The sequence below is a fragment of the Lithobates pipiens genome, unplaced genomic scaffold (assembly GCF_037356315.1).
Source record: "Lithobates pipiens isolate NorthernLeopardFrog02 unplaced genomic scaffold, aLitPip1_a1.2 Scaffold_3, whole genome shotgun sequence".
NCBI lineage: Eukaryota > Metazoa > Chordata > Amphibia > Anura > Ranidae > Lithobates > Lithobates pipiens.
The window spans coordinates 42,073,366-42,090,239 of record NW_027507790.1 but is presented as its reverse complement, the minus strand read 5'-3'; the positions used below and the strand labels follow the sequence as shown (position 1 = coordinate 42,090,239).

At 43.2% G+C, this 16,874-nt stretch overlaps 1 protein-coding gene across 3 annotated transcripts in view; it reads right to left on the bottom strand.

The window, feature by feature from the left end:
- Positions 1–16,874, bottom strand: part of GGT1 (gamma-glutamyltransferase 1) — a 266,175-nt gene that overhangs the window by 11,241 nt on the left and 238,060 nt on the right. For all 3 annotated transcript variants that reach the window (XM_077461552.1, XM_077461551.1, XM_077461553.1), the window contains 3 exons: positions 10,695–10,822; positions 10,490–10,602; positions 5–118 (listed from right to left, as the gene is read on the bottom strand). In XM_077461552.1, coding sequence (XP_077317678.1) covers positions 5–118; positions 10,490–10,602; positions 10,695–10,822 — 355 coding nt within the window. The remainder of the gene's footprint in view (positions 1–4; positions 119–10,489; positions 10,603–10,694; positions 10,823–16,874) is intronic.

Genomic DNA, 16,874 nt, shown 5'->3' with positions numbered 1-16,874 from the left:
TTACCTGCTCCATGGTCTCTTCCAGTGTGGTGTCATTGGGGAATAACTGATTGTGCATTCTTGCCAACTCCACAGATTTCTCAATATCATAACCAAACCAGAGCGAGTTCATTATGACCTACGATGGAAAATAAAAAAATTGTGACCCAATGTTCCCATACACACAAACAGTAGTTTATGAATTTTTCAAGTGCTGGTTCCAAAACTATAGCTGTACCTCATTAAAGCGGTTGTAAAGTCACTGAGGACAATTACTGGTATACCCTCTGTTATAGCAAGTTATACACTGCAGTGTGTGTGTGTGTGTGTGTGTGTGTGTGTGTGTGTGTTTTTTAAATTGGGAAGCTAAAAAACTTTTTTCACAATGCCGCTGTGAGGTCATGTGTTCTCCCGGCTGATGTCAGAGCAGGCCAGAGAAGGGGCCCGAACCATACTAGGCCACCACATGACCACATGACCTCAACATGACGGGGGGTGCTTTGGAGCAGGGGTGGCTCCCCTCCAAAGCAATAATGAATGTGTGATCGTGCTGCCTCTATGTCAAGATCAAACAATAATAACTAAAAAGTGACAATAAATGACTAAATAAGTATGTGCATCATATATACTGTATATATAGTGCCAGTGCAAATTGAATCCATATGCAATCATAAAATACAAAAAGCTGATACAATAAATAACGTTTCTGATAACATGTGCAATCAAAAAAGGCTCTATTTGATAAGGTGCTTCACTTGTGCTCCTTTCACCAGGTGAAATGCAAGCTCGCCTCCATTAAAGACACCTAAGGGTCAACAAAGCACGTAAGCAGATCAATCTGATGGACCAAACTCTGGTGTTCAGGTTCCTTTAAGGGCAATGGAAGTCGCTCTCCAAGGTGGTTCCACACAGCTCATGCATAGGTCATAGGCAACAAACAGAAGAAAACAGCCTCCAATAGTGCAGTGCCTGGGTTATTCGGCTACAAAAACTGCACAGAACCCACTTCATAAAATCCACTCACGTTTATTAAATAAAAAACAGGCATATATAAAATTCCAGCATCTCACGTAATCCAGTGAATACTCCCATCACTAGGCTCAACCTGTATGCGTTACACCAACAATGCACATACTTATTTAGTAATTGTCACTTTTTAGTTATTATTGTTTGATCTTGACATAGAGACAGCGCGATCACACATTTGTTATTGATTTATTGTGGATGTGGGAACACATTTGGCGTTTGCAGCAGCTGTACCCTTTAATCCATAATCTGTATTACTAGGTGGCAGCACGCTAATACTTTATTCTTTTACTCCCCCCCCCCCCCAAAGCACCTTGTCCTCTTCCCCCCCAACCCTGGCCCAGTGATTGCCCAGGGGTAGTGGGTGCGGGGAGTGACTTATCGGAATCTGGAAGCCCCTTTAACAAGGGTTCCCCCAGATCCTGGTTCCCTATGTGAATGAGAAGGATACATAGTACTCCTCATTCACCAAAAAAAAGTCAAAGTTAATAAAAATACAACAGTTTTTGACAAGTCCTTTATTTAAAAAAAACATAAAAACTCTGACCTGAATAATAATAAAAAAAAAAAAGCCGCCCGCCGATCACTTATCCCCATTCAGAGACACAACCATCTGACAGGTAAACATAACGTGACGCAACCAGGTGACCCTGCCCCTATGTCTACCTCTCATTTGGCGAGTATCATTATGGGGTGGGATCACCCGGCGACATCACCAGGTAAACCCCCCCAGGTTTATCTGTAATTCGGCTGTGTTCCTGGATAGGGACATTCATGCTCGGTGGGCAACAGTTTGTTTTTTTTTAGTTTGGGTCTGCGTTCTTATGTGTCAAAGACTTGTCAAAAACTGATGTGTTTTTATTTCCTTTTTGAACACTTTTTGGTGAATGAGTAGGGGTACTCATTCACATAGAGGGACAGGATCTGGTGGTTCCCATGTTAAAGGGGGCTTCCAGATTCCAATAAGCCCCCCACCCGAAGACCCCAAAACCACCGGGTCAGGGTTGTGGGGAAGAGGCCCTTGTCCTCATCAACATGGACCTGTTCCAAGGCTACCCCAAAGCATGCCCCCCATGTTGAGGGCATGTGGACTGGTTTGGGATTTGTTTTTTACATTTTGGCATGGGGTTTCCCTTTAAAAACCATATCAAATCCGAAAAAAAAAAATTAAACCAGCATTTGTATTGTTTACATTCTACTGTCAGCGGGGAAACCTGCTGACAACAGATGAGTCATTGCTGTTAAGGACACCGGCAGCTGCCCACTCTTTAACAACCAGCTATTCTGAATATACAAAAGGAATGCCAAAAATATGAAACAAATTCTGAAATTCCATAAATTTAAATTAATTGGTTCAGTATTGAGTCAATGGACCAATTTGTTTTCCGAATTTCTTTTGTATTTTTAGCATTGTTAATTCAGAATAGCAATAAAAATAAAATTAAAAAAAAACACAGTGTAGAGTGGGTGCCTCCCACCTCAATCCATACTACTACCAGGCACTTTGAATGCTGTTATTTTCTGAATTTTCTTTTTACATTCAGCTGTCAGTGGTGAAACTCGCTGACAGCTGATGAGTTATCGGTTGTTATGTCCACTCCTAAACAACCAACTATTCCTCACACAGAACTCAAATTGGTCAATCATTTTCCAATCGATCCGAATAGTTCAGAAAATGTGGAATTTGTTAAAAGAATTATATTTGAAACTGTCAGGGCTGGGCTCAGCCCTTCCTTCTCTTAGTTGGCTACTCAGCTGTCGGCTAATTGCCAGCTCCTATCTCTCCACAGTTACTCAGCTGTTGACAATATCCTGCTCGTCAGTCTTGCCTACTTAATCCATCCATTCCCGAGGTTCTCTGCCTTCGCCTTTGGTCAACATCACAGAAATGATCTCCTATGATCCTGTTCAAGACTTGCTTTGCTGACATCCCTTCTGGCTCCAGATCCTGCATGCTGTTCCACTACATTGATCCCTGACTTCTGGCTTGGCTGACTATCCGTTCCGGTTACTGAACTTTGGCTATGTTTTGACTACGTTTGTTCTTTTTACTTTTATTATAAAGCAAGTGTGATTTAACAGTACTTCTGTCTCTGCCCGATTTCATGGTTTCTGACAGCAGGCGAAGACCATGAATTCGGAAGATGCAGTCAATCCACTTGTTGGTAATATTTTTTCCAGATTGGATGAACTGCATAACTACATAGATCAGTTACAAACGCTCCTGAGTTGCATGGTTTACCTGGAATCTCCCACTGTGGCCACCCCGGTACAACCTATGTTGCAGGCCAACCCCGCTACTGCTCCAGTCTCTGTGCAAGCACCCGCCTTGAGTATTACCTCTATAAGGAGGTATGTCTGGTTCTGCTCTGCATCCCCAGCGATTTGGGGATGATCCAGTCCAATGCAGAGGGTTTCTCAAAGAGGTTGCGATATACTTTGAGATGCTGCCCCAGATGTTTCCCACAAACAGATGCAAAGTAGGTTTCATGATATCTTTGCTTTCTGAGAGCCTTAGCCTGGGCAAACCCTCTATGGGAGATGCAAAAACCTGTTGCCTTGAGCTACCCTGAGTTTGTGGCTTAGATTAAAATAGTATTTGATGTTCCTGCACGCTCCGCTTCTGCTGCCAAGTGCCTCATGTCCATCACACAGAGTACGAGAACTGTTGCCGACTATGCAATTGAATTCCGTACTCTGGCTGCAGAGGTTGCATGGAACGATGAGGCCCCCATGGCTGCTTTTTCTCTTGGTCTCTCGGATACCATCAAGGATGAGATAGCAGCCTGAGATATACCCACTGAGCTGGAAAAGTTGATCACGTTTGCCATCCTCATTGACTCCAGACTCAGAGAAAAACTCTTTAACCACTTTGCGCCCAGGCCAATTCTGACATTTCTCTCCTACATGTAAAATTCCTAATTTTTTTGCTAGAAAATTACATAGAACCCCTAAACATTATATATGTTTTTTTTTAGCAAAGACCCTAGAGAATACAATGGCGGTCATTGCAACTTTTGCACGTTATTTGCGCAGCAATTTTTCGAACCCGTTTTTTTCAGAAAAAAAAAAGTTTCATGCTTAAAAAAAAAATAAACAGTAAAGTTAGCCCAATTTTTTTGCATAATGTGAAAGAGGAGGATACGCCGAGTAAATAGATACCCAACATGTCACGCTTCAAAATTGCACGCGCTCGTGGAATGGCGCCAAACTTTGGTATTTAAAAATCCCTATAGGCGATGCTTAATTTTTTTACTGGTTACATGTTTTGGGGTACAGAGGTCTAGAGCTAGAATTATTGCTATCGCTCTAACGTTCGCGGCGATACCTCACATGTGTGGTTTGAACACCGTTTTCATATGTGGGCAGGACTTACGTATGCGTTCGCTTCTGTGTGCGAGCTCACGGGGACAGGGGCGCTTTTTTTTTTTTTTTTTTTTATTGTTAATTTTATTTTTATTTTTTTAGCTTGACACTTAAAAAAATAAAATAAAAAAAATTATGACTTTTATTCCTATTACAAGGAATGTAAACATCCCTTGTAATAGGAATATGGCACGATCGGACATATTTACAGTGAGATATGGTGTCAATAAGACCCCATATCTCACTTCTAGGCTGGGAAGAATAAAAAAAAAAAAAAAAAAAGAAAACGATCCTGGCTTCCCTGCCAAATCGGCGCCGTTAATTTGAATACCGAGGCCGGGCGTGACATCATAACATCGTTCCCAGCCTCCAAACGATCATAGAGACTCCGGGGACGATCTGGTCCGCCGGAAATCTCTATGGTAACTGGCGGGGGCCAGCGGATCCCGTCACCGACTCACCATTGGAAGTGGTGAGTCGGTACAAGCACCGGAGGGCGGCGGGAGGGGGGGCGTCTCCCCTGCCGCCGCCCGTAAGAACGATCAAGCAGTGGAACAGCCGCTATGATCATTCTTATGGTGCAGGGAATCGCCGGCTGAAAACGCCGATATCTGAATGATGTCTGTGGCCTCAAGCATCATTCAGATATAACCACCGAAAGCCCATGATGTCAATAGACGTAGTATGGGCGCCAAGTGTTTAACCCTTTCCCGCCGAGCGTACGCAGATCTGCGTACTCGGCTTCCGGGGGGTATACCGGGATGATGCCCGCACCTGCAGGCATCATCCCGGTACCGTTTTTTGCAGCAGGCGATTGGCTATCCAGGCATAACAACCAATGCGGCTAAAAGCCCCTCAGCTGTTATGCCGGAGGAGCGGGAGGGGACGTCCCCCCCTCCCGCCGCCTCTCGCCGCTGTCACCGGTGCTCCCGCTCGATCGGGAGCTTTGATTCGCAATCCGACGCCTCTGGCTTCTGCGGAGGAACTGGTTTACGGCTTCGTTCCAGTCTCCTCATCGTAAACCCGGAAGCGACGTCATGACGTCACTTCCCGTTTACTCGGCTGCCAATGGCGCCGGTTTTAAAAAAATATCCGGTATTCAGAATCGCCGTTTTCGGTGATCTGAATACATTGAAGTGTAAAGGAGGGGTGGGGGGTCTTTTAGACCCCTGATCCCTCCATAAAGAGTACCTGTCACCACCTATTACTGTCACAAGGGATGTTTACATTCCTTGTGACAGCAATAAAAGTGATCAATTTTTTTTTTTTTAACAATTTAGTCATTTTAAAATAAATAAAAAAATTTTTTTTAAAGCGCCCGCCGTCCCCGCGAGCTCGCAAAGCAAAGAAAACCGCATACGGAAGTCGCGCCCGCGTATGTGAACGGTGTTCAAATCACACATGTGAGGTATCGCCGCGATCGTCAGAGCGAGAGCAATATTTCTAGTACTAGACCTCCTCTGTAACGCTAACCTGGTAACCGTAAAAAAATTTTAAAGCGTCGTCTATTGAGATTTTTAGGTACCGTACTTTGTCGTCAATCTACAAGTGCGCGCAATTATAAAGTGTGACATGTTTGGTATCTATTTACTCGGCGTAAAATTATCTTTCACATTACGCAAAAACATTGGGCTAATTTTACTGTGTTGTTTTTTTTATCATGAAAGTGTCCCTTTTCCCAAAAAGTTGCGTTTAAAACACCACTGCGCAAATATCGTGTGACATAAAATATTGCAACAATCGCCGTTTTATTCTCTAGAGTCTCTGCTAAAAAAATATATATAATGTTTGGGGGTTCCAAGTAATTTTCTAGCAAAAAATATGGATTTTAACTTGTAAACACCAAATTCCAAAAATAGGCTTAGTCATGAAAGGGTTAAAGGAGAGCTTGGGGAAGCCTCCTGTACATTTGTCTCCGAGCTTTGCAGTCCCACCCCTGCTTCCCTCACCTCCCATGCCTCCTGGTACTGAATCGGTCAGTGAAGGCGAACCCATACATTTGTGTTTCATACGTCTCTTTGCGGATGAGAGAACCTTTAGGAGGAGGGAGAGATTGTGCCTTTATTGTGGCCAGGCAGGTCACTTTTTGAAGTCTTGTCCTACTTGTCCAGGGAATGCCCAAACCTTGAGGTCCTGTCATGGACAGACCTTAGGTTGCGTTGTTTCTTCCCCAGTTATCTAGAAGGATAAGCCCCTGGTTTTGGTCACCCTTTCTTGGGCTGAGTCATCTGTCGAGATACAGGCTCTAATCAACTCTGGGGCTGCAGGCCTGTTCATGGATGCTGCCTTTGTGTCGAAGCACTCAATTCCACTGCAGCTGCATGACACTCAAGAGCCTCAATGGCAAGTGGACAGAAGACCTCTACAACCTGCCCATGTGACTCATGAGATGGTTCATTTGTCCATGGCCTTAGGGGCTCTTCACCATGAGATAAGCCAATTCCAAGTCATTTCCTCACCTTTGTTTCTGCTGGTTATTGGTGATCATTGATTACAGAGGCACAACCCCTCTTTTGATTGGCTCCGTGCTGAGGTTCTCTCCTGGTCACCACAATGCAGTGAGACATGCTTCCAGAAGGTAGCCAAGGCCCTGTGCACCTCTTCACTCTACTCCCTGCTGGAGGAGTACTGCCATTTTAGAGATGTCTTTGACAAAGTTCAAGCCGCTAGTTTGCCTCCACACCGGCCATATGATTGCGCAATTGACTTTCAACCTGGTGCTATATCCCCTGATGGCCGGGTTTAGCCTTTGTCGGTCTTGGAGGATAAAGCCATGGAGGAGTATGTCGCAGATGCACTTTCTCAAGGTTTCATCCACAAATCCTTGTCACCTGCTGGTCCTGGTTTCTTCTTTGTGAAGAAGAAGAATGGTGAACCAAGACCTTGTATTGATTATAGGGGCCTCATTCGTGTCACGATCAAGAATGCCTATCCGATTCCATTGATTGCGGAATTATTTGACCACCTCAGGGGAGCAACGGTTTTCATGAAGCTTGATTTGAGAGGGGCATACAATCGTTTGAGGATTAAGGAGGGTGGAGAGTGTAAAACTGCATTTAATACCAAAACAAGCCATTATGAGTACCTTGTAATGCCTTTTGGCCTTTGTAACGCCCCGGTAGTTTTCCAGGTTTTTATTAACAATGTCCTCTGAGATTTGTTGCAGTTATGTGTGGTGATTTATCGCGATGATATTCTCACATTTTCCAAGTCACTGGAGGGCCACCACACAGATGTCTGTTGTGTGCTTCATAAACAAAGAGAGAACAATCTCTATTGTAAACTGGAGTCGTGCGAGTTCCATCGTGAACAGGTTAAATTCCTGGGTTATGTCATTTCCACTGCTGGTTGTTCGATGGACCCAGAGAAACTTTCAGCAGTCCTACAGTGGCCCGACCCGTGGGTTTTACATCCTCTGCAGCGTTTGCTGGGCTTTGCCAGCTATTATTGGAAGTTTATTTGTAACTTCTCGTCTCTGGTCAAGCCCCAGACTGACATGACCAGAAAGGACGGTAACCCACAGAGTTGGTCTCCGGAGTCCATTAAGGCCTTTGAGACTCTCAAGGCTGCCTTCGTTTCTGCTCCTGTATGGCACATCCTGATCCAGAGTTACCTTTTATCCTTGAGGTTGATGCTTCTGAGACTTGTGTTGGTGCCCTTCTGTCTCAACGTCCTACCTCTGAGAGCGCTATGGATCCTTGTGGCTTTTTCCAAGAAACTGTCACCTGCTGAGTGCAATTCCGAGATTGTTGACAGAGAGCTGTTGGCGATCATTTTAGTCCTGAAAGAATGGAGACATCTCCTTGAAGGTACCACTGTGCCGGTCCACATTCTTACTAACTATAAGAATCTCACATTCTTGTCTGAGGCTAAACGCCTCTCTCCCAGAAGGGCACAATGGGCTCTTTTCTTGTCAAGTTTCAATTACATTGTCTCATTCTTACCCAGTACTAAGGCTGATGCCTTGTCAAGACAATTTACCTCCACTTCCAAGTTGGAGTCGGTTCCGGTTCCTGTGATTCCTCCTGATCGTATTCTGGCTACGGTTCGCACCAGTCTCAGTTCTCCTTGGGGTGATAAAATTCTTGCTGCTCAGGTGCATGTTCCTCCTGAGAAACCTTGTGACCGCTGCTTTATCCCATAGAGTCTCTGTATTGCCGTGCTCCAGACTTACCATTCTCCCAAGGCTGCTGGCCACCCTGGGAGGAATCAATTCTTTTGAGCCAATTTCCAACAATTCTGGTGGCCTAGTCTACCTGTTGATGTAACTGCCTTCGTAGCTGCCTGTTCCTTGTGTGCTCAGAGTAAGACTCCACAACACCTTCCAGTGGGCCTCCTACAACTCATATCCACTGGAGAGAGGCCCTTGACCAAACTGTCAATGGATTTCATTGTGGAGTTACCCAACTCCCAGGGCAACACAGTTATCCTTATGGTGGTTGACTGGTTCTTAAAGATGTGTCTTTGTATTCCACGTAAGAAGTTGCCCACTTCTAAGGAACTGCCTTCCATTTTTGCTTGGGAGATCTTTTCGCTTACATGGGCTACCCAAGGTGATTGTCTCAGACAGGGGTAGTCCGTTTGTGTCCCGCTTCTGGCAAGCCTTTTGTGGGAGTTCAGCTTGCTTTCTCCTCTGCGTATCACCCGCAGTATAATGGGGCCACAGAACGAGCCAATCAGTCCTTAGAGCAATTCCTATGTTGCTATATTTCTGACCATCATAACAACCTATTACCGTGGGCAGAGTTTGCTCACAACAGTTCCTTAAATTCTGCTTCCCGATTGTCCCCGTTTATGGCAAATTATGGTTTCCAACCTTCCATGTTGCCTGACTCGTTTGTTCAGCAGAGTATTCCTAATCCATCTCTGTGGTCTTTGTTCCACTTGGGCACAAGTCCAGGAAGCTTTGCGACATGCTAATGATATATACAGACTCCATGCTGACCGCAGACGCCTGCCTGCGCCTTCCTATCAGGTTGGGGACAGGGTCTGGCCGTCATCTCACAACCTCCAACTTCGTGTTCCCTCACTGAAGTTCGTACTTGGTTTATTGGGCCTTTCTGTATTCTTTGCATGATTAACCCAGTGGCTTGCGCATTAGACCTTCCTTCTAATATGTGTATTTCAAATGTATTTAATGTCTCATTATTATTATTGGTCTGCAACCACTTAACCTGTACAGGGTGAGGACATGGCACTGAGGTGGTAGAGAACCATGAGGAGTATGAAGTACAGTCCATTGTTGACTCCTGCAGGTTCTGTGGGCGCATACAGTACCTAGTGCATTGGAAAGGTTATGGTCTGGAGGAACGCTCTTGGGTCTCATCCTCAGACATACATGGCCCTGTCCTCCTCCGTGATTGCCATAGATGTTTTCCCCTCAAGCCTGGGGGTCGCCTGAGGGGGAGGGGGGTCATTGAAGAGGAGGTACTGTCAGGGCTGGGCTCAGCCCTTCCTTCGCTAAGCTGGCCGCTCAGCTGTCGGCTAATTGCCAGCTCCTTTCTCTCCACAGTTACTCAACTGTTGATGATATCCTGCTCGTCAGTCCTTCCTACTTAAGCCTTCCAGTCCAGAGGTTCTCTGCCTTCACCTTTGGTCAACATCACAGAAATGATCTCCTGCGATCCTGTTCAAGACTTTCTTTGCCGACATCCCTTCTGGCTCCAGATCCTGTTTGCTGTTCCACTACATTGATCCCTGACTTCTGACTTGGCTGACGAACTGTTCCGGTTGCTAAACTTTGGCTATGTTTTGACTACGTTTGTTCGTTTTAATTTTATTATTAAACAAGTGTGATTTAACTGTACTTCTGTCTCGGCCTGATTTCATGGTTTCTGCCAGAAACAAAACTAAATGAATTCCAAAACCAATTAAAAAAACATTAATTAGTAACAAAGAATCAATCTGAAACTAGACTAAAAACGTATTTTTCCGTTCTGCACATGTCTATTAACTTATAAGTCTATTAGTTTAGTTATTTGTCCAAGGGTAGTGCATCTAAAGTGTTGCATTTGTCAATGTCTCAGTTGTTATGAAAAAAAGAAGGGGAGACAAAGGGCCCATTGCAGCTGCATATGCTTAGCTTTATCAAATATAGTTTGTACTGCTTGAGACTCACCAGTGCTGTCGCTGTTGTGATTCTAGTTCCTCCGGAGGCGCCAACAACCATATGCACTTTATTATTCTTATCCAAAATGATGGAGGGGCACATAGAGGAGAGGGGCCTTTTCCCTGCAAGAGTGGTAGGAGAAAAGCAATCTTTACTTTTCACTACTTATTCTGTGTTATTATGCTTTTTATCCATGTATGCTCCCAAAATGTACCTGGTCTGATAAAATTAGCTGGTGATGGAGGGACTCCAAATCCATTGATTATCAAAGGTGATCCAAAATCATCCATCTCATCATTGAAGATGATCCCTGTGACATTGGACCGAACCTTAGAGCCAAAGCTGAAACAAAATGTGAAGTTATTTAAATTTATATCAAACTTAAGAGTAGTAGATACAGACTGCAAAAAGACTCTTGCTTTTTTTTTTTTAAATGTATCATTTTTGCAGCCAATACAGTGCCTTGAAAAAGTATTCACACCCCTTGAAATGTTCCACATTTTGTCATGTTACAACCAAAAACACAAATGTATTTTATTGGGATTTTATGTGATAGACCAACAAAGTGGCACAGAATTGTCAAGTGGAAGGAAAATGGTAATTTTTTTTTTTTTTTTTTTTTACAAATAATAAATATCTGAAAAGTGTTTTTTGTATTCAGCCCTCTTTACTCGGATACTCCTAACTAAAATCTAGTGGAACCTATTGCCCTAAGAAGTCATTTAATTAGTTAATATAGTCACAGAGTCCACCTGTGTGTAAATCTCAGTATAAATACTGCTGTTCAGTGAAGCCCTGAAAGGTTTGTTAGAGAACTTAGCGGTGAACAAATCACATCATGAAGGCCAAGGAACACACCAGACAGGTCAGGGATAAAATTGTGGACAAGTTTAAAGCAGTGTTAGGTTATAAAAAAATATCCCAAGCTTTGAACATCTCTCAGAGCTTTACTCAATCTATCATCCAAAAATGGAAACAGTATGGCACAACTGCAAATCTACCAAGACATCGCCATCCACCTAAACTGACAATGGCAGAGCATTAATCAGAGAAGCAGCCAAGAGGCCCATGGTAACTCTGGAGGCGCCATAGGGATCCACAGCTCAGGTGGGAGAATCTGTTCACAGGACAACTATTAGTCATGCACTCCACAAATCTGGCCTTTATGGAGGAGTGGCAAGAAGAAAGCCATTGTTGAAAGCAAGCCATAAGAAGTCCCATTTGCAGTTTACAAGAAGCCTTGTGGGGGACACAGCAAACATGTTGAAGAAGGTGCTCTGGTCAGATGAGACCAAAATTGAAAGTTTTGATCTAAAAGCAAAAAGCTATGTGTGGCGGAAAACTAACACTGCACATCACCCTGAACACACCATCCCAACTGTGAAACATGGTGGTGGCAGCATCATGTTGTGGGGTTGCTTTTCATCAGCAGGGACAGGGAAACTGATCAGAGTTGATGGGAAGATGGATGGAGCCAAATACAGGGCAATCTTAGAAGAAAACCTGTTAGAGTCTGCTGCAGAAGTTCACCTTCCAGCAGGACAACAACCCTAAAATACAGCCAGAGCTACAATGGAATGGTTTAGATCAAAGTATATTCATATTCATGTGTAAGAATAGCCCAGTCAAAGTCCAGACCTAAATCCAATTGAGAATCTTTGGCAAGACTTGAAAATTACTGTTCACAGATGTTGTTCATTCAGTATGACAGAGCTTGAGCTATTTTGCAAAGACAAATGGGCAAAAATGTCACTCTCTAGATGTGCAAAGCTGGTAGAGACATATGAACTAGGTATGCAGCGCTAATAAGCCACGTTCAAAAGTCCGTGACAATAAAAAGGAGCCCCACACCACTGTCCTTACAATTGATCTGCTTACCAGAAACATGGATAGAACAGACTCATGTCATAAATCAGTTGTCAGCATCTGTATGGATCATCAGGCGGTGGATGGCTTCACAGCACAAAATGAAAGAACAACCAGTAGCCTGGCTCACATTAGCAACACAACTCCAAAACGTACTTGTAATCAATCCACTCGGCTCTCCAATCATGGAAAATATGACAAATATACCATAACGAAAGACATTAAGCTGAGCATAGTGAAGTACATAATTGCATCAGAAGTAGTTTATTAAATATTGTACTTACAAAAATGGGATAAAAATTTGCATCAATAAAACATGCAATTTTCAGTTCATAGCGTGCTTGTGTGTGCAGTTGGGCCCTTACTAACGCATTTCGATCAATAGGATATCATCAGAGGCATGGCCCACTGGCACAAGCGTGCCTTTAAATATGCAAAAAGAACCAGAACTCTAAGTCCAGGAAGTGCATGGCCGGAAGACATTGATGCGTATCAGATGCATTCCAAATGAACAGAAATACCCTCAAGTATAGCCAGAACGCTAAGTCCCAGAAATACACAGACGGTAGTTACGGTGTGCATTGTATGCATTCTAGCAGGCCAGAAGAGTCTCAAATCAAACCGGATCAGCCAAAACCGAATGTCTACAAATCAAAACAGCACTGCCACGGTCTCAAAATACTGATAATCTACATAAACAACTGGAGAGGGCCGACTTTAAGAAGGATAAACACAATGCCTCAGAATACAGAAATTCTTAACCTAAATCCTAATATAAAGAATACGTGACTTCATAAAAGAGCACTTAATCATATAAACAGGCATACATATAATATGACATAAATTAGGTAAAAATGCCACAATAAAAACTGTATCTACATCTTGTGGTCAGAATGTATAACTCACTCTTAAACCCCATACCACCAAGAAAAAAAAGGCATAAAATACCCCAAAACATTACATAAAATATTTATAAAATAAAAGAACAAAAGAAAAACCACAGCAGACACTCTGGATAATATAAATTCCCCACAATTAACTAAAAACTCAAAAGATAAACTCAACTATTATAGATAAAACAGTTCATGTACAACATTAAGTCTGAATGGGACGTAACATTTCAAAATCATCAATCCAGCGGGTCTCCATTCTCAAAATATCGCGCTCCCCCTCCAATGTGGCGTGAACCGGTCAATAGCAACAAATGTGGTACCTAATGGATTTTTTTTGTGACGCTCCAGAAACACTGTGTTTAGGGAACCCATTCTTTACGTTGGCTATATGTTCCTTTAGCCTTACATTCATGGCCGAACAGTATGACCCACATATTGTAAGCCACGAGGACAAATCAACATATAGACAACATTCAGGGAAGTACAGGTGATAAAGGGTATCAACATTGCAAACCCTGAAAGTGGAATGTGATTGAAACTAGCAAATACGTCTAACTTGTATTTTGTTAAGAACACAAGTAGCACTTTTCCGACATGGAAAGTAGCCTTTTAATTGTTGAAAAAAGGAAACTATTAGGAGCATTCAGAGTATTCGGTGCCACGTATAATTTCAATGGTGGTACACCACGAAAAATGACTTGCAGGGAGTCTGAAAGTACAGACCCCAGCAATCTGTCATTTCTCAAGAAGTTCCAATGCCTGCCCATAATATTTTTGATATCATAATGCTGGTGAGAATAAGTAGTAACAAAAGAGAAATAAAATCAAAATCTTTCTTAATAATGCAATTGTTACTAGAGCCACCCAAAATGGCATTCCTATCCATATCCCCTACGTTTCCAATAATTTTATCCAGTTCATCACTCGAATAACCTTTATGCAAAAATCTGGATTTGAGAGTCATAGCTTATTCCAAATAATCATCCTTAAAAAGGTACAGTTCCATCTCAAATGAAGGAACTGACCCTTAGGGACTGCCCTCAACCACAAAGGGTGATGGCACCTCCCTTGACCAATGTAACCATTAAGGTCAGTAGCTTTAAAATATGTTGAAGTAATCAAGGTATCTCCCCTCATTTCAATATGCAAATCCAGGAAATGAATCTTATGAGAACTGGCCTCATATTGCAAAACAATACCCAGAGAGTTGTTGTTGAGCTGTTTGATGAACATATCCAAAGAATGTCCATCGCCATCCCATAGGAGGAAGACGTCTTCTATGTACCTCCCTCAGAAAAATTAAGGTCTCCTGTTGGCATAGATAATGCCCTCCTCCCACTTGGCCATGAACAATTTTGTCATGCATGGGGCAAATTTAGCGCCCATGGCGACTCCTCTGCTTTGAAGATAAAAGATTCCCCCAAACCAAAATTAGTTATGGGTCATGGCAAAATGCAGCAACTTTAGTACAAATTCCCTCTGGATTGATAGTAAACTGATATCACATCTCAAAAAAAAAAAAAAAATCCATTCTTGTGGGATATGATGGTGTAAAGAGACAAGACATCTGCAGTGGCCAAGTAACTGAATAACTTGAGTTATTCACTTTCAAGTAGAGACATACCCAAAAAGACTTTCAGCTGTAATTGTAGTGAAAAGTGGTTCTACAAAGTATTGACTCAGGGGGGCTGAATACAAATGCACACCACACTTTTCAGATATTTATTTTTAAAAAATTGAGAAAAACATTTATCATTTTGATTCCACTTCACAATTATGTGCCACTTTGTGTTGGTTTGTCACATAAAATCCCAATAAAGTACATTTATATTTTTGGTTGCAACATGACAAAATGTGGAAAATGTCAAGGGGTATGAATACTATTTCAAAGCACTGTAAGTGCAGCAGCTGCACTAGTCCTTTGTTGCCTGATCTGCAGCTTTACCCATGTTCCTGTGTGGATTCCTGTGTTTGACCCTGCTTATCCTGACCACTTTTGCTCTCCACCTCTCCTGACCTCAGCTTGCCTTAAGACTTTGTTTATCTCTGCATACAAATAAATACAGGCGGTCCCCTAGTTACAAACATCTGACTTACAGACGACTCCTACTTACAAATAGAGGGAGACAACAGGAAGTGACAGGAAATCTACCCCTAGAAAGGGAAATTCACTCCTGTTATGCCTTGTACACATGGTCGGAAATTCAGACGGAAAAGGTCCGATCGGATTATATTGTCGGAAAATCCCATCGTGTGTGAGTTCTATCTGACTTTTTCCATCAGAAAAAAATCCGATCTGACTTTTACGATCGTTTGTAGAGAATTCCAATCAGACAAAGTGCCATGCATGCTCAGATCAAATTATGAGACCAAAGCTATTGGATACTAGTCTCAACGTAGTCCTGTCGTAATGAACGAACGTAATCACATTCCGAATGATTGGATTTTCCGACAACTTTGTCCGACCGTGTCCGAAACACAGGTTTCGGACAAAATCCGTTGGAAAAAATCAGACAGATTTTGTGGTCGGAATGTCCGACCGTATGTGCAGGGCATAAGAGATATCATGGGAAAAAGGTGCCTCCACTGAAGCTTCATCGCCAAGGCTTGTTTCCACAACAACCAAAAATTTTCAAAATCCGAATGTCATTGGGACAGAAAGTGAGGTGAAATCTTCTGAACAGGGACACAGACAGCAAAACAAATGTTACAGGGTGTGTACCCTTCCCTATGTTATCCAAAAAGCTTAAAAATTGTTTTTTGGCTGGAGTTACCCTTAAAAAAATGTACCTGTTCCGACTTACAAACAGATTCAACTTAAAGCGGAGGTCCACCCTAAAGTGGACCTTCCGCTCATTGGAACCCCCCCCCCCCTCCGGCGCCACAATTGGCACCTTTCAGGAGGGAGGGGGGTGCAGGTACCTGTACAGTACAGGTATCTGCACCCACTTCTGGCGTAGATTCTGCAGAAGGTACGCCCCTTTCCGCAGAATCTACGCCCCTTTCCGAAGGTCCCCCGCTGCCTGCTGGGAAACACACGGATCCCAGAGACAGCGGGGACCATCCTTATTGCGCAGCGCGACTCGCGCATGCGCAGTAGGGAATGGGAAATGAAGCGGAAAGGCTCCACTTCCTGATTGCCATACCCAAGATGGCGGCGGGTTCAACACAGTTCAAATGTGATAAGCAGGCAAACAATGGGGCTCTGCTAGGCCAGATGGAAAAGTCACCAACATCCTGAGAACAGGGATCTATGGATAGAGATTATATAATATAGATCTATTCAAGGCAGACAAAAGTGGACCATCATCTGTTAAGGGTCACCAGAGGTTGTGCATCCGCCACCCATGGGGAGAGGATATGTACTTTTACCAGAAACTGTGGACTCAAACGCCAGCGGCAGAGAATCAACCAAGCATATGGATGGGAGCTGGAACTCAAACCAGCCGTCGCTGAAGATCAGAATGCGATGAAAAAAGGGCCTCCACATAGTGTAGATCATAATGGAAGGAGTTTATTTTAAAACGTGGAGTACTAACATCAAGGCTGATGTATATAGGGTAAAATGTGATCGCAGAAATTCCAAAGAGCGCAATATTTGTGGAGCTGACTCACTGAAAGCCAGCATGTTTCTT